Genomic DNA, 16,113 nt, shown 5'->3' with positions numbered 1-16,113 from the left:
ACTTTGCCAATAATTCATCTACATCTGTCATATCAGAAATAAATGATGTCTTTTCATTGTCTAAGTAAGGTGCTGACAATTGCTTGTCTGCTCTTTCTAACATAAATACTGTGCTAGCTTGCTAGCTTTCTTGATGGATTTATTATCTTAAGTAACCATTGTTGCTATGATATAATGATCACTAATCCCTGTCTCTATACTGACACTGTCTATAAGGTCCGGCCAATTTGTAGTTACAAGGTCTAAAATATTTCCATTGCATGTGGGCTGTTCAATATAGTACTTCGAAAATATGTTCAAAAGTACTTCACAATACTGTCTGTCCATACCACATGCAGTAAATCCATAGACATCGCAGTCTATACTTGGTAGATTAAGGTCGCCTCCAACTAATATTGCATGATGGTATTTCCGCTATACTGAGCATATACTTTCTTTGAATGATGCTGCAACTGTTATGGCAGAATCAGGTGGCCAGTAGAAACATCTGATAATTAACTGTAGTTCACCTAGGCCTGCTTCTCACATTCAGATAAATTTATGATCAGACTCAGTTTCAACCTTGATAGGCAATATTTTTATCAACTGCAGTGAATAGTCCCCCTACTGCAGTGTCTAATCTGTTTTTCCAATATATGTTCCATGCCTTGCTAAATGTTTTTGAGCTTGCTGTTTGGGTTTCAGCCCACTCTTAGTTCCGAAAATAATTTGTGTGTGACAGCTTTTCTGGAGGGTAGTAAATTCAGGAACTTTATTATGAATACTTCGACAGTTTACTGTTAAAAATTTTGACAGTCGAAGTGTTTTTACTCTCTGCTTATCGACTGGTGAGTATTCATTGGAGGACCTCAAACTACTGTCTAACCTAAAAAAAAAAACCATGTGCACTGCACAAGTACTCTGCTACCCGAGTAGCTGCATACTTTGTGTAGTGCACCCCTGATCTATGAAGGGGTGTGATACAATTCTCCACCACTTAACTCAGGTCCAGAAGTCTGCAACCAAGACTGTCAGAATATTGACAGAGCCTTTGGTTGGGACCCTCCACTCGGCTCCAAACCAGAGGGCCCCAATCAGCCCCATGGGAATAATGCTTCAAATTGTGAGCTCTACTTACACATCACAAGGGATGCCAGCACCCTTCACCACTTCTTCCAGCTGTCTACATGAACGAGGATGGCCTCAGAACCCAAATGATAGCCATCACTTGTGCTGACATGAGCCACAACTTGCAGATGGCTGAACCCTGAACCCTTGATAGCTGTAGGCAGGGCCTCCTCTGTATCTCGGTTGAGGCCCACCAGCATACATACTGAGTGCACATTGGACTTCTTTCTAGCCCTGGACTCAATTTCCCTAAGGGATCCATAATGCGCCTAATGTTGGAGCTCTCTGTAACTAGCCACCGTGTGCCAGCTCGGTCCCTGCCAAAGGAGCAGCCATCTGTCTGTTTACAGGATGAATCAGCAAAGCAACAAGTTAACATTGACTTTAATATCCTCTTTGAATATGGCACAATATTTCCATGGTGTAACGCTATATGTGCTCAGCACCCCATTCCTTTGGCTTTCTGCAGTCCTGCTGATGATGCTCTGTACACAATCCATTCCCAGGTGCTTCGGACTGTGCAAGGTGTTTTTACAATAGCCAAGTCCACTGGTGGGAAGAGGTACCCAGTCAGATTGTAACTAGCTGATTTTATTAGTTTTGTGCTAACGTGAGCTTCCTTCCACTATTTTAATAATTTTAAGGCAGAATCCTAAGTCTTGCTGAGCTTGTTCCTTGTCTCAACTCACCTTGTTATCCAAAGGATGTTGAACCCTACTCTTCATTTGTTCTACTTTGCTGTGATTTCTTTAAATCAATTAAAACAAATGCCAGTATGGTTCTATCAAAAGGGCACAGTTGATTTTCTTCCCCATTCTACCTCGCTCTGAGCTTGTGCTCCATCTATAATGATCTGTGTCAATAAGGTGTTAAACGTTGATATTCCTTCTCTTTGTGAATTTCTGGTTCATTCATACTTTTGGCAAAATGCCTTCAAAGACAAATCTGGACATCATAGAGACCACAACTCTTTGGGGAGTAACCTCCTCCCTGTTTTCTTTACTGCATGCTGTGTATGGGGTAGTGGTAAGTTGCATTGCACATATTTTTCTGTAAGTTCACAGTTGTCGGTCTGATTGACAAATTGATAAGATTCCCAGTGCACATCCCTTATAACTCTTCAGATTGAGGCTTCTGGTCCAATGCTGTGTAAATGGGATAATGTGCACCATATACTGATCTTTGGTGGTGAGGTAATCCCTCGTGAAAAGCAGTTAGGTTGCTCAGTCCTAGTAAACTATTCAAATGAAGTTTTACACAAGCTGCATATTGGTGAATGTATGTGGGTTTAGGTTGGAGAGGTCCAGTGAATGAAATAATAATCATTATGAAACTTAAAAAAACTTGGCTGTGGGGGAAAAATAACCAAAATCCAAATAACATCAGTGAAATCAAAATCTGCTCCTGAGTAAAATCCACTACTTTATTGCTCCTTTCTGTTTCTGTAACTTGTTTCAATACTCCTTGGTGTGCCAGTCACAAGGTGATACAAACATTGCAGTGCAAGCCCTGTTGAGGTCACCCAGAGTGTGAGGAGAATTCCTCAGATGCTACATTGCAAGTTTCAGTTGGTCTCCAGAATGTTCAGTCTGGTTCCTGTCAGCTTGATACTGCAGGACATTTGACAGTTCCTGCTTCCTGGAGATGATGATCATGAGGTGGGCATAGTATTGCTGTGCATTATCACCTTGAAAGTAGAACCCATCACTGGAACGTTGACAGCAGGGCTGAGAGAATCCTGTTCTGATATTGTAAAACCCTCAAATTAGCCATGACGGTAATGGGAGGCATCTAACTTCCATACACCAAACCAGCCCTAAACATGACTGACCGTCTTACTGATGATACTATATGACTGTGTGCCTGAGTCGAGCATTGATATGTGGTTGCCTCCACTCTGTACTTTGATGATCATCACATTTCAGACAAATCTTGTGCCTCTCTTAGGAGGCATCCCAGTACCATTGATCCAGGTTCCATTCCAGATGTTCCCTTGCCTACTATCTCTGCACAAAATGGTACAGAAGGTTTCTACTGTTGTTGGTAATGGATGCCTAGAGGCCTGATTGATTGTATGGAGGAAAATGTGTAATGTATTGATTGACACAATCCTCTCAATTGCTTCCAGAATGGAAGTGCATGATACAAGTGATAATTTGTAGATAGTGTTGTTGTTAACTGCAGACAATCAGTATAAGCCAGATATTCAATGTTTTGTATTTCACAATAGTGTCACACAGTAGCATGTAAACTGACAATATGTAGTCTAAGCTTGAAATGACCCTTTAAGTCCTGTTGACAGACTGAACAGTATACACAAGCCACAGTAGCCTGATTACAATTAGACACATCATGTTATATACTGGATTACACTGAGAATGAAGGCTTATTTTTAACTGTGTAACATGGGTGACTGTATTTAAAGAGTACTGAGAAAGAGGTTTCTGATTCAAGCAGACATTTTGAGCATTTTATGTACATGTTTTAAGAATTGACAGTCAGGTGAATGAAGTAATCCCTCATCATCAAGTCATAACTAACATCTTCACTTTACCTACAGTAAACAATTGAAAACATTCCCGGTATGCCGCTCAGACTTGTCCATCACTTGGCTTTATTTCCTATACCCCATTGTAGGAATAAGCACGTAATCCTTTTCTCTTTGTTGCTCATGTCATGTGGAGTTTGATGACCTCTGTTTCTCCTCTGGAAGGCTTCAAAACAATTTTCTTGAACAATACTTTCAGACATCACCATCACATCTATGACAATGTCTGCTGATATGATTGTATCATAAACAACTTACTTTGCATGGTGTGTTGTGTTTAAGTGGTTAAAGAATATTTATGCTAATAATTATTTTTGTTGAACACTGTCTGCTCATTGCTATATCATGAAATTTTGCTTCATCATCATCTGTCTCTTAACAATTTTCCTTATTTGTACTCACAGCAACGGTGACATCACAGTGCCGCTGTGTGCCTACATTTTTCATGCATCCGACCATTACAAGAGGCAGTCACATGAAATTATTCATTTAATTTCAAAATCTCAATTCTTATGGAAAATTTTCACACCAAGAAGAGATTTATTCCAATAGAATCTCCTTGTTCTTTCATCCAGAAGATAAAGTGAAGAATACTCTCTGGACCATTACTGAAACAGTAATTCAGCTTTAAAATGAATGACCTTCTTAAAACAACAGGCACTTCAGTTACCTTAAAACAGTTTAGGGATGAGTTTTCCAATAAAACATTTATCTTCTAACCTTCAGTATTTCTCCCGAAGCAAACTGGCATTCTTTTTTTCTAGTGGACTACTTGCTATCCATACATATCAAATTCCACAGATATCCTGCCATTATGTTGCTATGCTAACACCCCCTGGAGAAAAACCATAGCAGAAAGTAGATTTGACCATAGACCCAGTGGTTTTGCTGAGGTGAGATGTATTTCTTCTTTAGCAAATAAAGGGTACAGTGAAAATTTGTGATAAATTAAACTGTGAAATTTAGAAATTATAGATAGGAACTAGTAGTGTGGCAGCTTTCTCAGTAGCAGTAGTAGTAGTTGGCCATCATACTTAGTGTTTTCGTTTACTTATTTTATTATGTGGTTCTGAGTGGAAGTGAATGCCTGTTCTTTATTTAGCACCAGTTCTCAGCTGATGATTGGCGACTCAAGAACTCTTCTGCAGGAACTTTTGAATGTAGTATATGGGTGAAAGGCAAACCCCATTACTTCCAGAGAATAGGTTTGAAACATTGTCTCCTGTTGATAATGAGACAAGCCAAAAAGACTTGCCTCTCCAATATTCGCAGCAAAGTCCTAGAACTTGCCTTTCTCAAATAAAGTACTGAGAGTTGATTGAAACACGATTTAGGAAGTAGTGTGAGTTTAAGCATGTGAAGCATTAATGAAGAAATAGATTAAACATCTCAAAGTGGAGTACTTATATTAACAATCTGAAATATTATTCTAGTGAGGTTCCAATAGTAATGAGATTCAGAGCCATTGGGTGTAAGGTAACTCATAAATAGTCTAAGTATGATAGTGCAATATTAGGGGATGGCTTTATTTTTCACACTATTGACTAGGAGAACTACACATACATTACAGTAATGCTGAACACATTTGCTAAATAGTATTTTCGACCAATTAATGACACTGATGCTGATATAGCAACAATGCTCACCAGAGGTAAAAATCCTATTAAGGACCTTAGGGAAGTATATGTGTCTTTGGTAGAACTGGTACCCGCTAGTACAATAAGTATCCTATGTATTGAGAGCATCTAGTTTCAGTCCCACGAAGCAGTCTGGTGTAAGTTTCAGCACGTCATAAACTGTGCTCTAGATAAAATAAGATAACAGGAGACAGCAAAGACCTTATTGAGACCTTTTGGAGAACATTGTGGAAACTTGGATTGTTACATTCTCATTACAAAAGAGAATGTATGGAAACTGACAGAGAAAACTTCATGCAACTCACCCATCCCTCAGAATGGCTAATGGTAAAATGATTATTTCTTAAGTCAGATCCTAGCAAACGATCTGTAAGAAAATCATAGGAAGTTCTCATATTGTGTACAGTCAATTAAGGGACCAAAAGCTGATACTCAGTCTCTTGCAAATCAGTCTGAAGTTGAAATTGAAGATAACAAATACAATGTCAAAGTATTAAATTCAACATTTTAAATTATATTCATGCATTAGACTCTGACTGCAGTACCATTGTTTGATCCCCACATACATTCCTGTATCATTGTTATTGAAATAAACACTCTTGATATTGAAGAATAGTTTAGACTATTCACAGCTAACTAAGCACTTGAGCCTGATAGATTTCCTGGTTTTTACATTGAATAACTGTGGAATTAGCCTGTTTCCTAGGCTGTATGTATCAACAATCTTTCCCATATCAAACAGGTCAAAGTGGGCAAAAGCCTGTTAATTATCATTTTCAAATAAAAAGAATTTATGTCAGTCCATTAGATGTGCTTGGATGATGCAAATGATAACGCATTCCATACAAAAGGCCACAGTTCGGGCTTAAGTCTCAGTGTAACATAGTTTTAATGTGCCCAAAATTTCAATGCAGTGTACACTCCACTAAATATACAAACATGTGATCTCATCATAATACTATCCATTGGTCAGTCGGTTTGTTTTGTGTCTCGTTGAACTACTTCATTGCCTTTCAGCATGCTGTAGTGAGGTTATCTTACACAATTAAAAAAACAATTGTGCAGAACTCATCCTTTGTCACTGTTCCTTGGAATATTCCAAAGTGGATCTTTGTTTTCTGTTTTGAGTGGAATCTTGGTGCATGCATTTTAAATATGTTTTCTAGTTAGGATGATCTTGTGTTGTTTTCTTAGCTAGACCAAGGTGATTTTCAGTGAGAAAACTTTTGTTTGTGGCACTGTGGTAAACCATAAAGATAATATCACCCAAATCATTATTAGCACTATGACACACAAGAGCATGCCATTAATTGTAGGGCCAGCACTATAGTTTGGAGTACTCAACCAGTTCCAGGCTTCTTTGACCACCAGCTTTTGTGCTGAAATCTTTCCCATACTTTAGAATATTTGCTTGACATTTTTTCAAAGGTATTATTTCCAGGAAGTGAAATTTAAAATTTTATTGAAAATTTTTAACATTATTTGTCAAGGCACAAAGCAAATATGTTGACTTTCCATTTCTCAGTCTCTAACTTGTAGAAAGGACAATCTTTAATCACCAGTATGATAACCATAAAGCAAAATCTTTTAAAATTGTTATTTGTAAGCCATGTCATTGAGTTAAGTTATTATATACATACCTGTAACATCAAGATCTACATTTGTGGATGAGAGTTTTAAATCATTTTAATTAACACGTTTTCACAGTTTGGAAATAAACTATTAATGTTCAGAAGACACTAACATATTCTAATGCACCACCAGCGCTGATGATATCAGTCACATGCCTGTGTAAAGTGGATACACTGGTGTCTGTTTTGTTTAAAAGTAAACCAACCCTTGGGCTCTTCTATATCGACTTCAGAAGAGTATGACTGATCTTCATATTGACAAGTCACATGCTAATGAAATCTGTTTAGCTCCACAGAAGACACCAATAGCAGTTATCTCAAAATCTGTGTATTTGTTATTATGTAATGGATGCACAAAAAGAGAAAAATTTAAAAAGAAAATTGAGTGTACATGTTCTGTTGGTTATCTGGATTCCACCAATACATTTTTTATTTATTTTTCGCAGCACCTTTACTGAACAGACAATTTACAAGCCAGAAAAATCGCATCATTCCTAAAGAATACCAAAATACTGGTTGATGGTTTATGTATTGCTCCATAAGCTGTGCTTGTACTGCATGTATCTTTCTCACGTGCCACAAAAAATTCATCTTGAGTTGTATGATTGATTGACTCTAGTAATGACACATACTATTGTCTTTTTCAGGATATATGGACAAGACTCTCAGGATGGGTCTAACAGTGACGTTGTAGAAGAACTTAAGAAACAACTGCGTGAGAAAGATCTTGTGCTGACTGACATACGCCTTGAAGCTCTCAGCTCTGCACATCAACTGGAATCATTGAAGGACACTGTTATTAAGATGAGGGTATGGCTTTCTAATGTAGTGTATTTCTTGTCAAAACAAAAGCTTTGGTGGTGTTTTTATTTATATGAAAGACAAATTAATCTTCTCTGAAAGGCTATATAATACCCTTCAAAATGAAGGGTGAGGCATAATAAAGAGCAATTTTTAAAAGGCTGTTAAGCAAAACACTTTGTTAAAAAAAATTATTTCATACTCTTAAAATACATGAAAAAGCATTCTCTGCAAGAGTAAAACATCAGTTATTTTTTTTAAGATAACTCTGGCAAGATGACGTCTGTTTAGACGCACACATTCTTCCAGCTGGATCTTGAAGTGACTCATCACATTTCACAGCATTGCCAGCGGGATTTGAACAACTTCCTGTTGGATCTGCTCTTTCAGGGCTTCAATTGTTTGAGAAGGGTTATCTTGGTAAACTTTGCTTTTCAGATAACCCCACGAGAAAAAGTCAGATGTTGTGAGGTCCAGTGAATGAGAGTGCCTTGAAATATCCACATTTCAGGAGATCACATGGTTTGGAAACAAACGATTGACAATATTCATGCATACTCGGGCAATGTGGGAGGTTGCTCCACCCTGCTGAAAAAAGTCTCATCGTTCACTTCATAGTGTGCAAGTTGTGGAGTAAAAGAGTTTTGCAACATATCTGCATATCTCTCCGAAGTCACTGTTACAGCACTGCCAAGGCCATCTTCAATAAAGTACGGCCTTATGATCCCTAATGAAGACATGGCGCACCACACAGTAACTTTTTCTGAGTGCAATGGTTGTTGATGCAGTTCTATAGGATTGACGTCACTCCAAAATTGAAAGTCCTGCTTGTTCACATGACCGGAGAGATGGAAGTGAGCTTCATCACTCATCCACAAATGGTTTACAATGTCCTCGTCTTGATCAATCGTCCAAAAATTCTAAGCAGAACTGTCTTTGGCTCACATAATCTGTTTCCTTAAGGGCCTGAATCATTTGGATTTTGTAGGGGTGAAAGTGCAAATCTTTGTGTAAAATTCTTCTTACCATTCTGTTTGAAATCCCAAGTGTAATTCTGTGCCAGTGAGCTGAGCGATGAGGGATTCTCTCAGAGGCAACTCTTACACATCTGATGTTTTCAGGTGTGTGCGCAGTTTCTGGTCTCCCAGTTTTCTTCCTTGTTGTTGACACCGTCTCCTCAAAGTTTTTAATTGCGCAGGTAGATGGCACTGGTCAATTCTGATTAATGTTGGAGTGGTTGCAGAATGCGTGACGTGCTAGCTGGTACAAACTACCATTTTGATAAAATGCTTTGACAGCGTATGCACAATTCTGTGGGGTCAGCGCTCCATTATGACTAAATGCTATTTCGCGCCAAACGTAACAGGTGCTATCCTCTCCATCTCTCTCCAACGCAGTTTGAGTCGCGCACTTTTTAAAATCACTCGATATTATGCCTCACCCTGTATAATGAGAGTTCAGATTACGTAAAAGGCATAATTATTATTGTGTTAATTTCTCTGTGGTTGATAATCTGTTTACTTTCATTGCACAAAGAATCCTGTTCTCTTTGATAGCACAAAAAGTAGTAAAAATCTGCACCTGTGCTAAACTGGCATCATAAATATTTTTGTAATTAAAAAAAAACAATTGTATTCATAAATAATTTTGGAAAAAATTAAGAAAAATTTAACTTTTTTAAACAAAGTGTATAAAATTAAAAAGATGACATATTTCCACCCACAGCTTGCCATGGTGCCTGTATAGGTACTTCCATAGATTACCCCCCTCCCCCCAAATACTCACAGTTTGATGATAAGCTCAAATGAACTAAGTAATGTCAACTTATAGTAAAAAATTACATACATCTAATGATGACAGGATCTTTCATGTGTGCCACAACCATAATATGTTGTTAAATATCAGGTTATGAAAATAAAACTTATCATGTTATCATCTACTTTATAAGGGTCTCTTATTTCAGAATGAAATGCTAAATCTGAAACAAGACAATGAGAGACTCCAAAGGATAGTAACAAGCAAATCATTGACGTCCTCGCAGAGCTCATTGCCCATAACAGATAACATCGAAAGAAGATTTAGTATGACTGAAATAACCACAATACCAATACCAGTTGGTAAGATTTTCTATTTAATTATTATTGTTATTGAGGCTACAAGGTTAAAGGTTTTTCTTGTAAAAAAGGTAGTGTGTGTAGGTTTTAATAAGTGTAAGCTATATACTGTGTGAAATAATTTTCCCTTTCCAAGTCTACTTCAGACGTGTGAAAAGAACAATTACAGATGAAAGGAAGCACTGCCTGCAGTTCCAGTGTTCTAGTCTGAGAGTAAGTCTCTCAGTTTGTCAGGCTCACGATAATATTATCTTAACAGATAAATGTAAGTGTGCTACCTGTGAGAAAAGAATCCACATAGAATAGTTATTATGAAGAATATACTCACTGTCGAAGCTCTGAAACACACTGAAATTCATTTCATTATTTATCATCCCACTCTGTACTTACTTCTGGTGTTACAGCACTTTTAATCCATTTTGTAGAAAGAGTAACTGTAGTTTATCCGCTGTCATCTCTTGACAAACTTGCAAGTCTCATTTCCTATCTTCTGTGCCTATCATTATTCTAGCACTCCTGCAGCATGTATACCATCTTAATCTGAATGTACACTACTTTTAAAAAAATAATCTCTCGTACAATTCTTTCATGTTTGTATAAATTTGTATAAATGTGCCAGATATTCAGTGGCGTTCTGAAGATATCTGATTCCATCGCTTTTGCAGGCAAATTCTTCAGCAAAAACTAATGTGTCATCAGAAATCTAGGTAACTGTTCCTTTTCCTGTGAACATGTATCTGTTAAAGTGCGTTTCCCAACTGCAACTGCTTAGTTTGCTAAACACTTCTCCACTCAACATTTAAGCCAAAAATACTCCATGATTCGGATTATACATTAATGGTGGGTGAACTCAGCCATGTTTAATTTATAGGAATGTCAAAAAATTTTTTTTTCCCAAAAAACAATAAGAAATCAGAACATTTTTGTTGCAACTGTGTTGACTACAATGTTGATATGGCATCAAACCTTTACAGTAAACAAAGCATTTTCACATCATGCCATGCTGTGTGTATTGTTTTATCTTTCCGGTATTCATCATTCTATTCTTTCATATCATAGTGTCCCCAGCTTTATACTGCTTAGTCTTGTTTCACACTGCAGCATCATTATGGCAGTGGAATGGTGGCAGTTCGATTCCATCATTCATGTGTGTTTTCGGAGAAAGCTTGGTTAATGCAAATAAAGAGACAGCTTCATTTCACAGTATCTTGTTCATTGCTAGTGTGTGTGTCTATAAAGTGAGGGGCAATGTACATTATACATCAGTGGTCCACAGAAAACTGCTATCAGCCACAGAACTCATTTGTTGCTGTTTCACAGAGATGTGTCTGACTGGAACTTGGTGAAGTTGCAATTGTTATTTCCTTGAGGAACCAAACATATTGATCACATCTGTGAGAACACAGTCTTTTTTCTACTTACAGTTGTGTCTGACAATAGTGCTAGGGTTTTCTCATTTCCACTCCACTCTATTCAGTGTTGCAGTATTCTACAATAACAACACTCCAGTCGCCTTCTTTTTTTCCTGGCCTTTATCGTGTAACTCCACAAGATCAGCATGTTAGTGTTTGGATTTGGTAATTTTAGTGGTTGAGTGTGGTTGGATGCCCTACCTGTCACCACAAGGACTGCCACCCCATCCCCTCAGTGATGGAATTTGTGTACCCAATCTGTCTGCATCCCATTTTACCCCAAGTGAAAGTGTGTGAGCATTTTCTGGATGTTTGTGAATCATGTAACTAGTATGTGGGAAACCACCTAGAAACAACATCCAGGCTGGCCAGGCACACAAACTCTCATTGTTAATCTGCCGGGTGGATTCAGTCTGGGGCCAGCAGGCCTTCTCAAATCCCAGAGCCAGCATGGGACCTGTGTGGCTGTCTGGGTGGGTAATTATATTACTTTAGTTATATTCCATGGTTTCAAAGCAAAATGGTCTCCAGGATGTGGAAAGAAGTCGAAGATGTACCTTTAATTTAATGGAAGTGCAATGCAGTAAAATACATTTTACTATTTCTAATTGTAAAATAACTTAAAACATTAAATTTAAGAGTTTATGTAAAGGCATTGTCAAACTTAAAGTTCCTTAATTTTATCTTACCCTCCACTACATTATCTACATAACATTAAACTTACTGTGGCAGATTATTGTATACCTGTGCACCCATCTGTATTTCTGAACTGATGTTAATGTCCTGAAGTCTTTGTTGAATTTTTTGTCCTAGTCTTATATTTACACTTTTCACTATTTTTTGAGAAAAGACATATTATGTATCTTTTTTTTTAGGTAGTAGTAAAATACCCAGTTTCTTGGAAGAGGTATTTACAGGATGTTCTAGAATTAACACCAGACCTAGACAATTTGTTTTCCAATTAAGATTCTTCCATAAAATTAACACTTTCTACTACTTATCATATTTCATTGTTTGAGAAACAAATTTTTGTGGCTTGTAGAGTTCTAGAAGTACTGAACTGTATGTACTGAATCTTCTCTAAAGTCAATGACATTTCATTTGCCTTGAACCATCTGTTGATATTTTTGAATAATTCCTTAGTTGCCTTTTCAGTAAGTGGGAATGGTACTACCTTTCATTCCTATATTCATGTAAGGTGTGATCAAAAAGTTTCCATTTGAGGACATTGCTTTAGTGTATATGTAATGTAGTGCGATTCCGATATGGATATATAAGCATCAACACGTAGGCAGGGTATCAGTGTTGTAATCATGTCTTTGCGACATGCATGCGGAAATGCGAACTGTGATGTCATTATTACCAAATGTGTCCAAATAGGACCAATGTGCTGCTGCTGTTCCTTGGCTGCCTAAGGACAAACTCCGATAGAAATCCATCAGAGAATGAAGAATGTGTATGAGACAGCATGTCGATCGAAAACTACCATTTTGAAATGGTGCACAAAGTTCCTTGCTGCTTCATGATAACACGTCACCCTATCACAAATGTCATAATGCAGAAGTTAACCAACTCAAGTGGTAGACACTCTAATACCTGCCCTGTAGTCCTGATCTCTCCTCATGTGATTATCACCCCTTAGATCCTTCAAAAAAGGACTTGAAAGGTCGACAGTTCCTGTTGGACGAGGATGTGCAGCTGGTGATTATGGACTTCTTCACTCAGCAGGACAGGGTGTTTTACCTGATAGGTGTCTTCAACCTGTTGCATCAGTGATATGATTGCCTCATTGCTCACAGCAATTTTGCTTAATAGGCAAACCAATTCTGAACTGTATGGCCTTCAAATAAAAACTTTTTGATCGCCTCTTATATCATAAAACTATTAGATGTCAGCCTCAGGAGAGATCGGTTTGGTTTCCAGGGAAATGTGGACACATGAGGCAACACTGACGCTATGTCTTGTCTTAGAAGATACATTGAAGAAAGGTAATTCCATGTTTCAGCTTTAGGTTTAGAGGAAATGTTTGGCAGTGTTGCTGGTCTACATTCTTTGAGATTCTGAACAGAAGGGATAGTGTCTTGAAGAAAGATTGTACAAAACGTATCAACAAAAGTAAAACAAGGGTAATGGAATGTAATTGAATTACATCAGGCGATGCTAAGATAGTTAGATCAGGAAATGAGACACTAAAAGTAGTAGATGAGTTTTGCTATTTGGGCAGCAAAATAACTGATGATGGCTGAAGTAGAGAAGACACAAAATTCAGATTGGCATTAGCAAGAAATACATTTCCAAAAAAAGAGGAATTTGTTAAATCAAATATAAATTTAAATGTTAGGAAATATTAGCTGAAGATATTTGTTTTGAGTATAGCCTTATATGGAAGTGAAATGTGGACAGTAAGTGATTTAGACAATAAGAGAATACAAGTTTTTTTTTTTATATAGATCAGTTGATATGACATATCTTGAGGCATGAAGAAATTGTCAGTTTGGTAATAGTGGTATGCAGATAGGGGGGGAGGGGTGGTAATTGTAATGGGAATCAGGATATAATAAGTGGGTTCAAAGGTTGTAGGATGCAGTAGTTATGCATAGACTGTAATAACTTCCAGCTGAACAAATATATTTCAAGGACGACGCAATACATGAAAGTCACAGATCAAGTAAACAGAGTAAGACGTGGGTCACTTTAACAGTCAAATCATAACTGAGTCCCAGTCTAGCGGCCGCTGGCTGGCTGGCCACTTAGGTGGCGCTGCTGCTGCATGGCTGGCACACAGCGTCGCATGTAGAGGACACGCGTAACTGCGCGGCGGCCATTCTTCATTCTCTGATGGATTTCTATCGGAGTCACAACACTTTTCCCCCCTTTGAATTTTTTGCACACGTCTCGATGGAGGTGGCCTGTAGATTGCTAACGCCGATAGGTGTTGTTTGACTGGCTGTAAAGTCTCTAGGAGGAGGCTTCCCGTACGGACGGAAGTGTCTCCGATGATAACGGGTCGAGATGACAGGAGACGTGTGGGTCGAATCTGCTGGGGCCCCATCCAACAATCTGCCCATTGCGGCAAGTCCAGTTGTTATAACAGGAAACATGGGCGATGTGTCCGCGTCCGTAGGAAAGGGAGGTGGAAAGCCGCATCGCAGGACGCAGACCAGTGAAAAGGCATGTTTTTATGCAACAGGCGATGCAACGGCTGAGCCACTGAAGCAGCAGACGGTAAAAACTTGTGATAGTATGCTATTTTCCCCAAGAAGTCCTGCAGTTCCTTAACAGGTGTAGGGCGAGGAAGGGCATCGATTGCAGCGACAGTTTGCTGAAGCGGACGAATACGATCCCGAGAGAGTTGAAACCCCAAGTATGTGATAGATGCCTGAAAAAATTTTGATTTCTGAAGATTACACTTAAGACCGGCTGTCTGTAAGACATGAAAAAGTGTGCGGAGATTTTGAAGATGTTCGTCAGTGGTGGAGCCAGTGACAACAATGTCATCCTGGAAATTTATACACCCAGGGACAGTGAGCAGTAATTGTTCCAAGAATCGCTGAAAGAGAGCAGGGGCACTGGCAACCCCGAATGGCAATTGTTGATGTTGATAGAGGCCGAAAGGCGTGTTAAGGACCAGAAACTGTCGGGAAGCAGTGTCGAGAGGAAGTTGATGATGGGCTTCTGACAGGTCAAGTTTAGAAAAATACTGTCCTCCAGCAGGTTTAGTGAACAATTCTTCAGGTCGAGGCATAGGGTAAGTGTCGATAAGGCATTGAGCATTTACAGTGGCTTTGAAATTGCCATAGAGACAAATATCACCATTTGGCTTAGCAACGACAACAACAGGAGAGGACTACTCACTGGAAGTGACAGGAAGAAAGACCCCTGAAGCAGTGAGACGATCCAGCTCCCATTTGACCTGATCACGAAGGGCCACAGGAATGGGCCGAGCCCGAAAAAACTTAGGCCGAGTAGTGGGTTTGAACGTGATATGAGCTTCAAAGTCATTTTGCATGGCCTAACCCAGGAGAAAAAAAGGGACAAAAATGTCATCGACAAGGAATCCAATTGAGCATAAGGAATAGCATCAGAGACGATATTGACAGAGTCGTCTATGGAGAACCCAAAAATGCGAAAGGCATTGAAACCAAAAAGATTCCCTGCGTTACTATGGTCAACCACAAATATGGGAACAGTACGAACGACAGATTTGTAAGATACCTCAGCATCAAATTGTCCCAAGAGAGAAATCTTCTGTTTATTGAAAGTCCGTAATTGCCTAGTGACAGGTGACAGGATTGGAGAACCCAACTGAAGATACGTTTGAGAATCGATGATAGTGGCAGCAGAACCAGTATCCACCTGAATGCGAACATCTCGACCAAGTATTTGGACGGTGAGGAATAACTTTCCTGAAAGGGAAGAAGTACAACTGACAGACAACGAAGAATCAGAATCAGTGTCATGTTCATGAACATCATGTATGCGGTCGGATTTGCAAGCGGATGACACATGACCCTTTTTTTGCATTTGTGATACTTTCTGCTGAGGCTGTGAAGTTCAGCAGCCCAAGCGCGATAGGAATGATTAGGTTGTTTTTGACAACGATAAAAGGCAACACGAGAGGCTACCACATGCGTTTGCTTTTGAAAATAGACGGACAGAAGTGAGCACATTTCAGCAAAGGACAAAGACGCAGGATCTTTCAAAGGAGCCCATTGCGACAACAACCGATACATTTGAGGTGAAATCCATGAAAGGAACAGAGACTTACATGTTTGTTCATCCGCGACATGAAATGCCAAGAAGTGCTGTTGAAGACGTTTTTCGTAATCAGACCAGTCTTCCGCCGTCTCGTCATAAGGAGGA

The 16,113-nt window shown here is 38.8% G+C and overlaps 1 protein-coding gene across 3 annotated transcripts in view; it reads left to right on the top strand.

Moving 5' to 3' along the window:
- The window catches only part of LOC124721352 (protein sickie), a 242,547-nt gene that overhangs the window by 186,886 nt on the left and 39,548 nt on the right, over positions 1–16,113 (top strand). For all 3 annotated transcript variants that reach the window (XM_047246278.1, XM_047246277.1, XM_047246276.1), the window contains 2 exons: positions 7,571–7,733; positions 9,688–9,841. In XM_047246278.1, coding sequence (XP_047102234.1) covers positions 7,571–7,733; positions 9,688–9,841 — 317 coding nt within the window. The remainder of the gene's footprint in view (positions 1–7,570; positions 7,734–9,687; positions 9,842–16,113) is intronic.

This window comes from Schistocerca piceifrons, chromosome X, assembly GCF_021461385.2.
Source record: "Schistocerca piceifrons isolate TAMUIC-IGC-003096 chromosome X, iqSchPice1.1, whole genome shotgun sequence".
Lineage (NCBI taxonomy): Eukaryota > Metazoa > Arthropoda > Insecta > Orthoptera > Acrididae > Schistocerca > Schistocerca piceifrons.
Note: the sequence above shows the minus strand (reverse complement) of the source record. Positions and strands in the feature narration are given on the sequence as shown.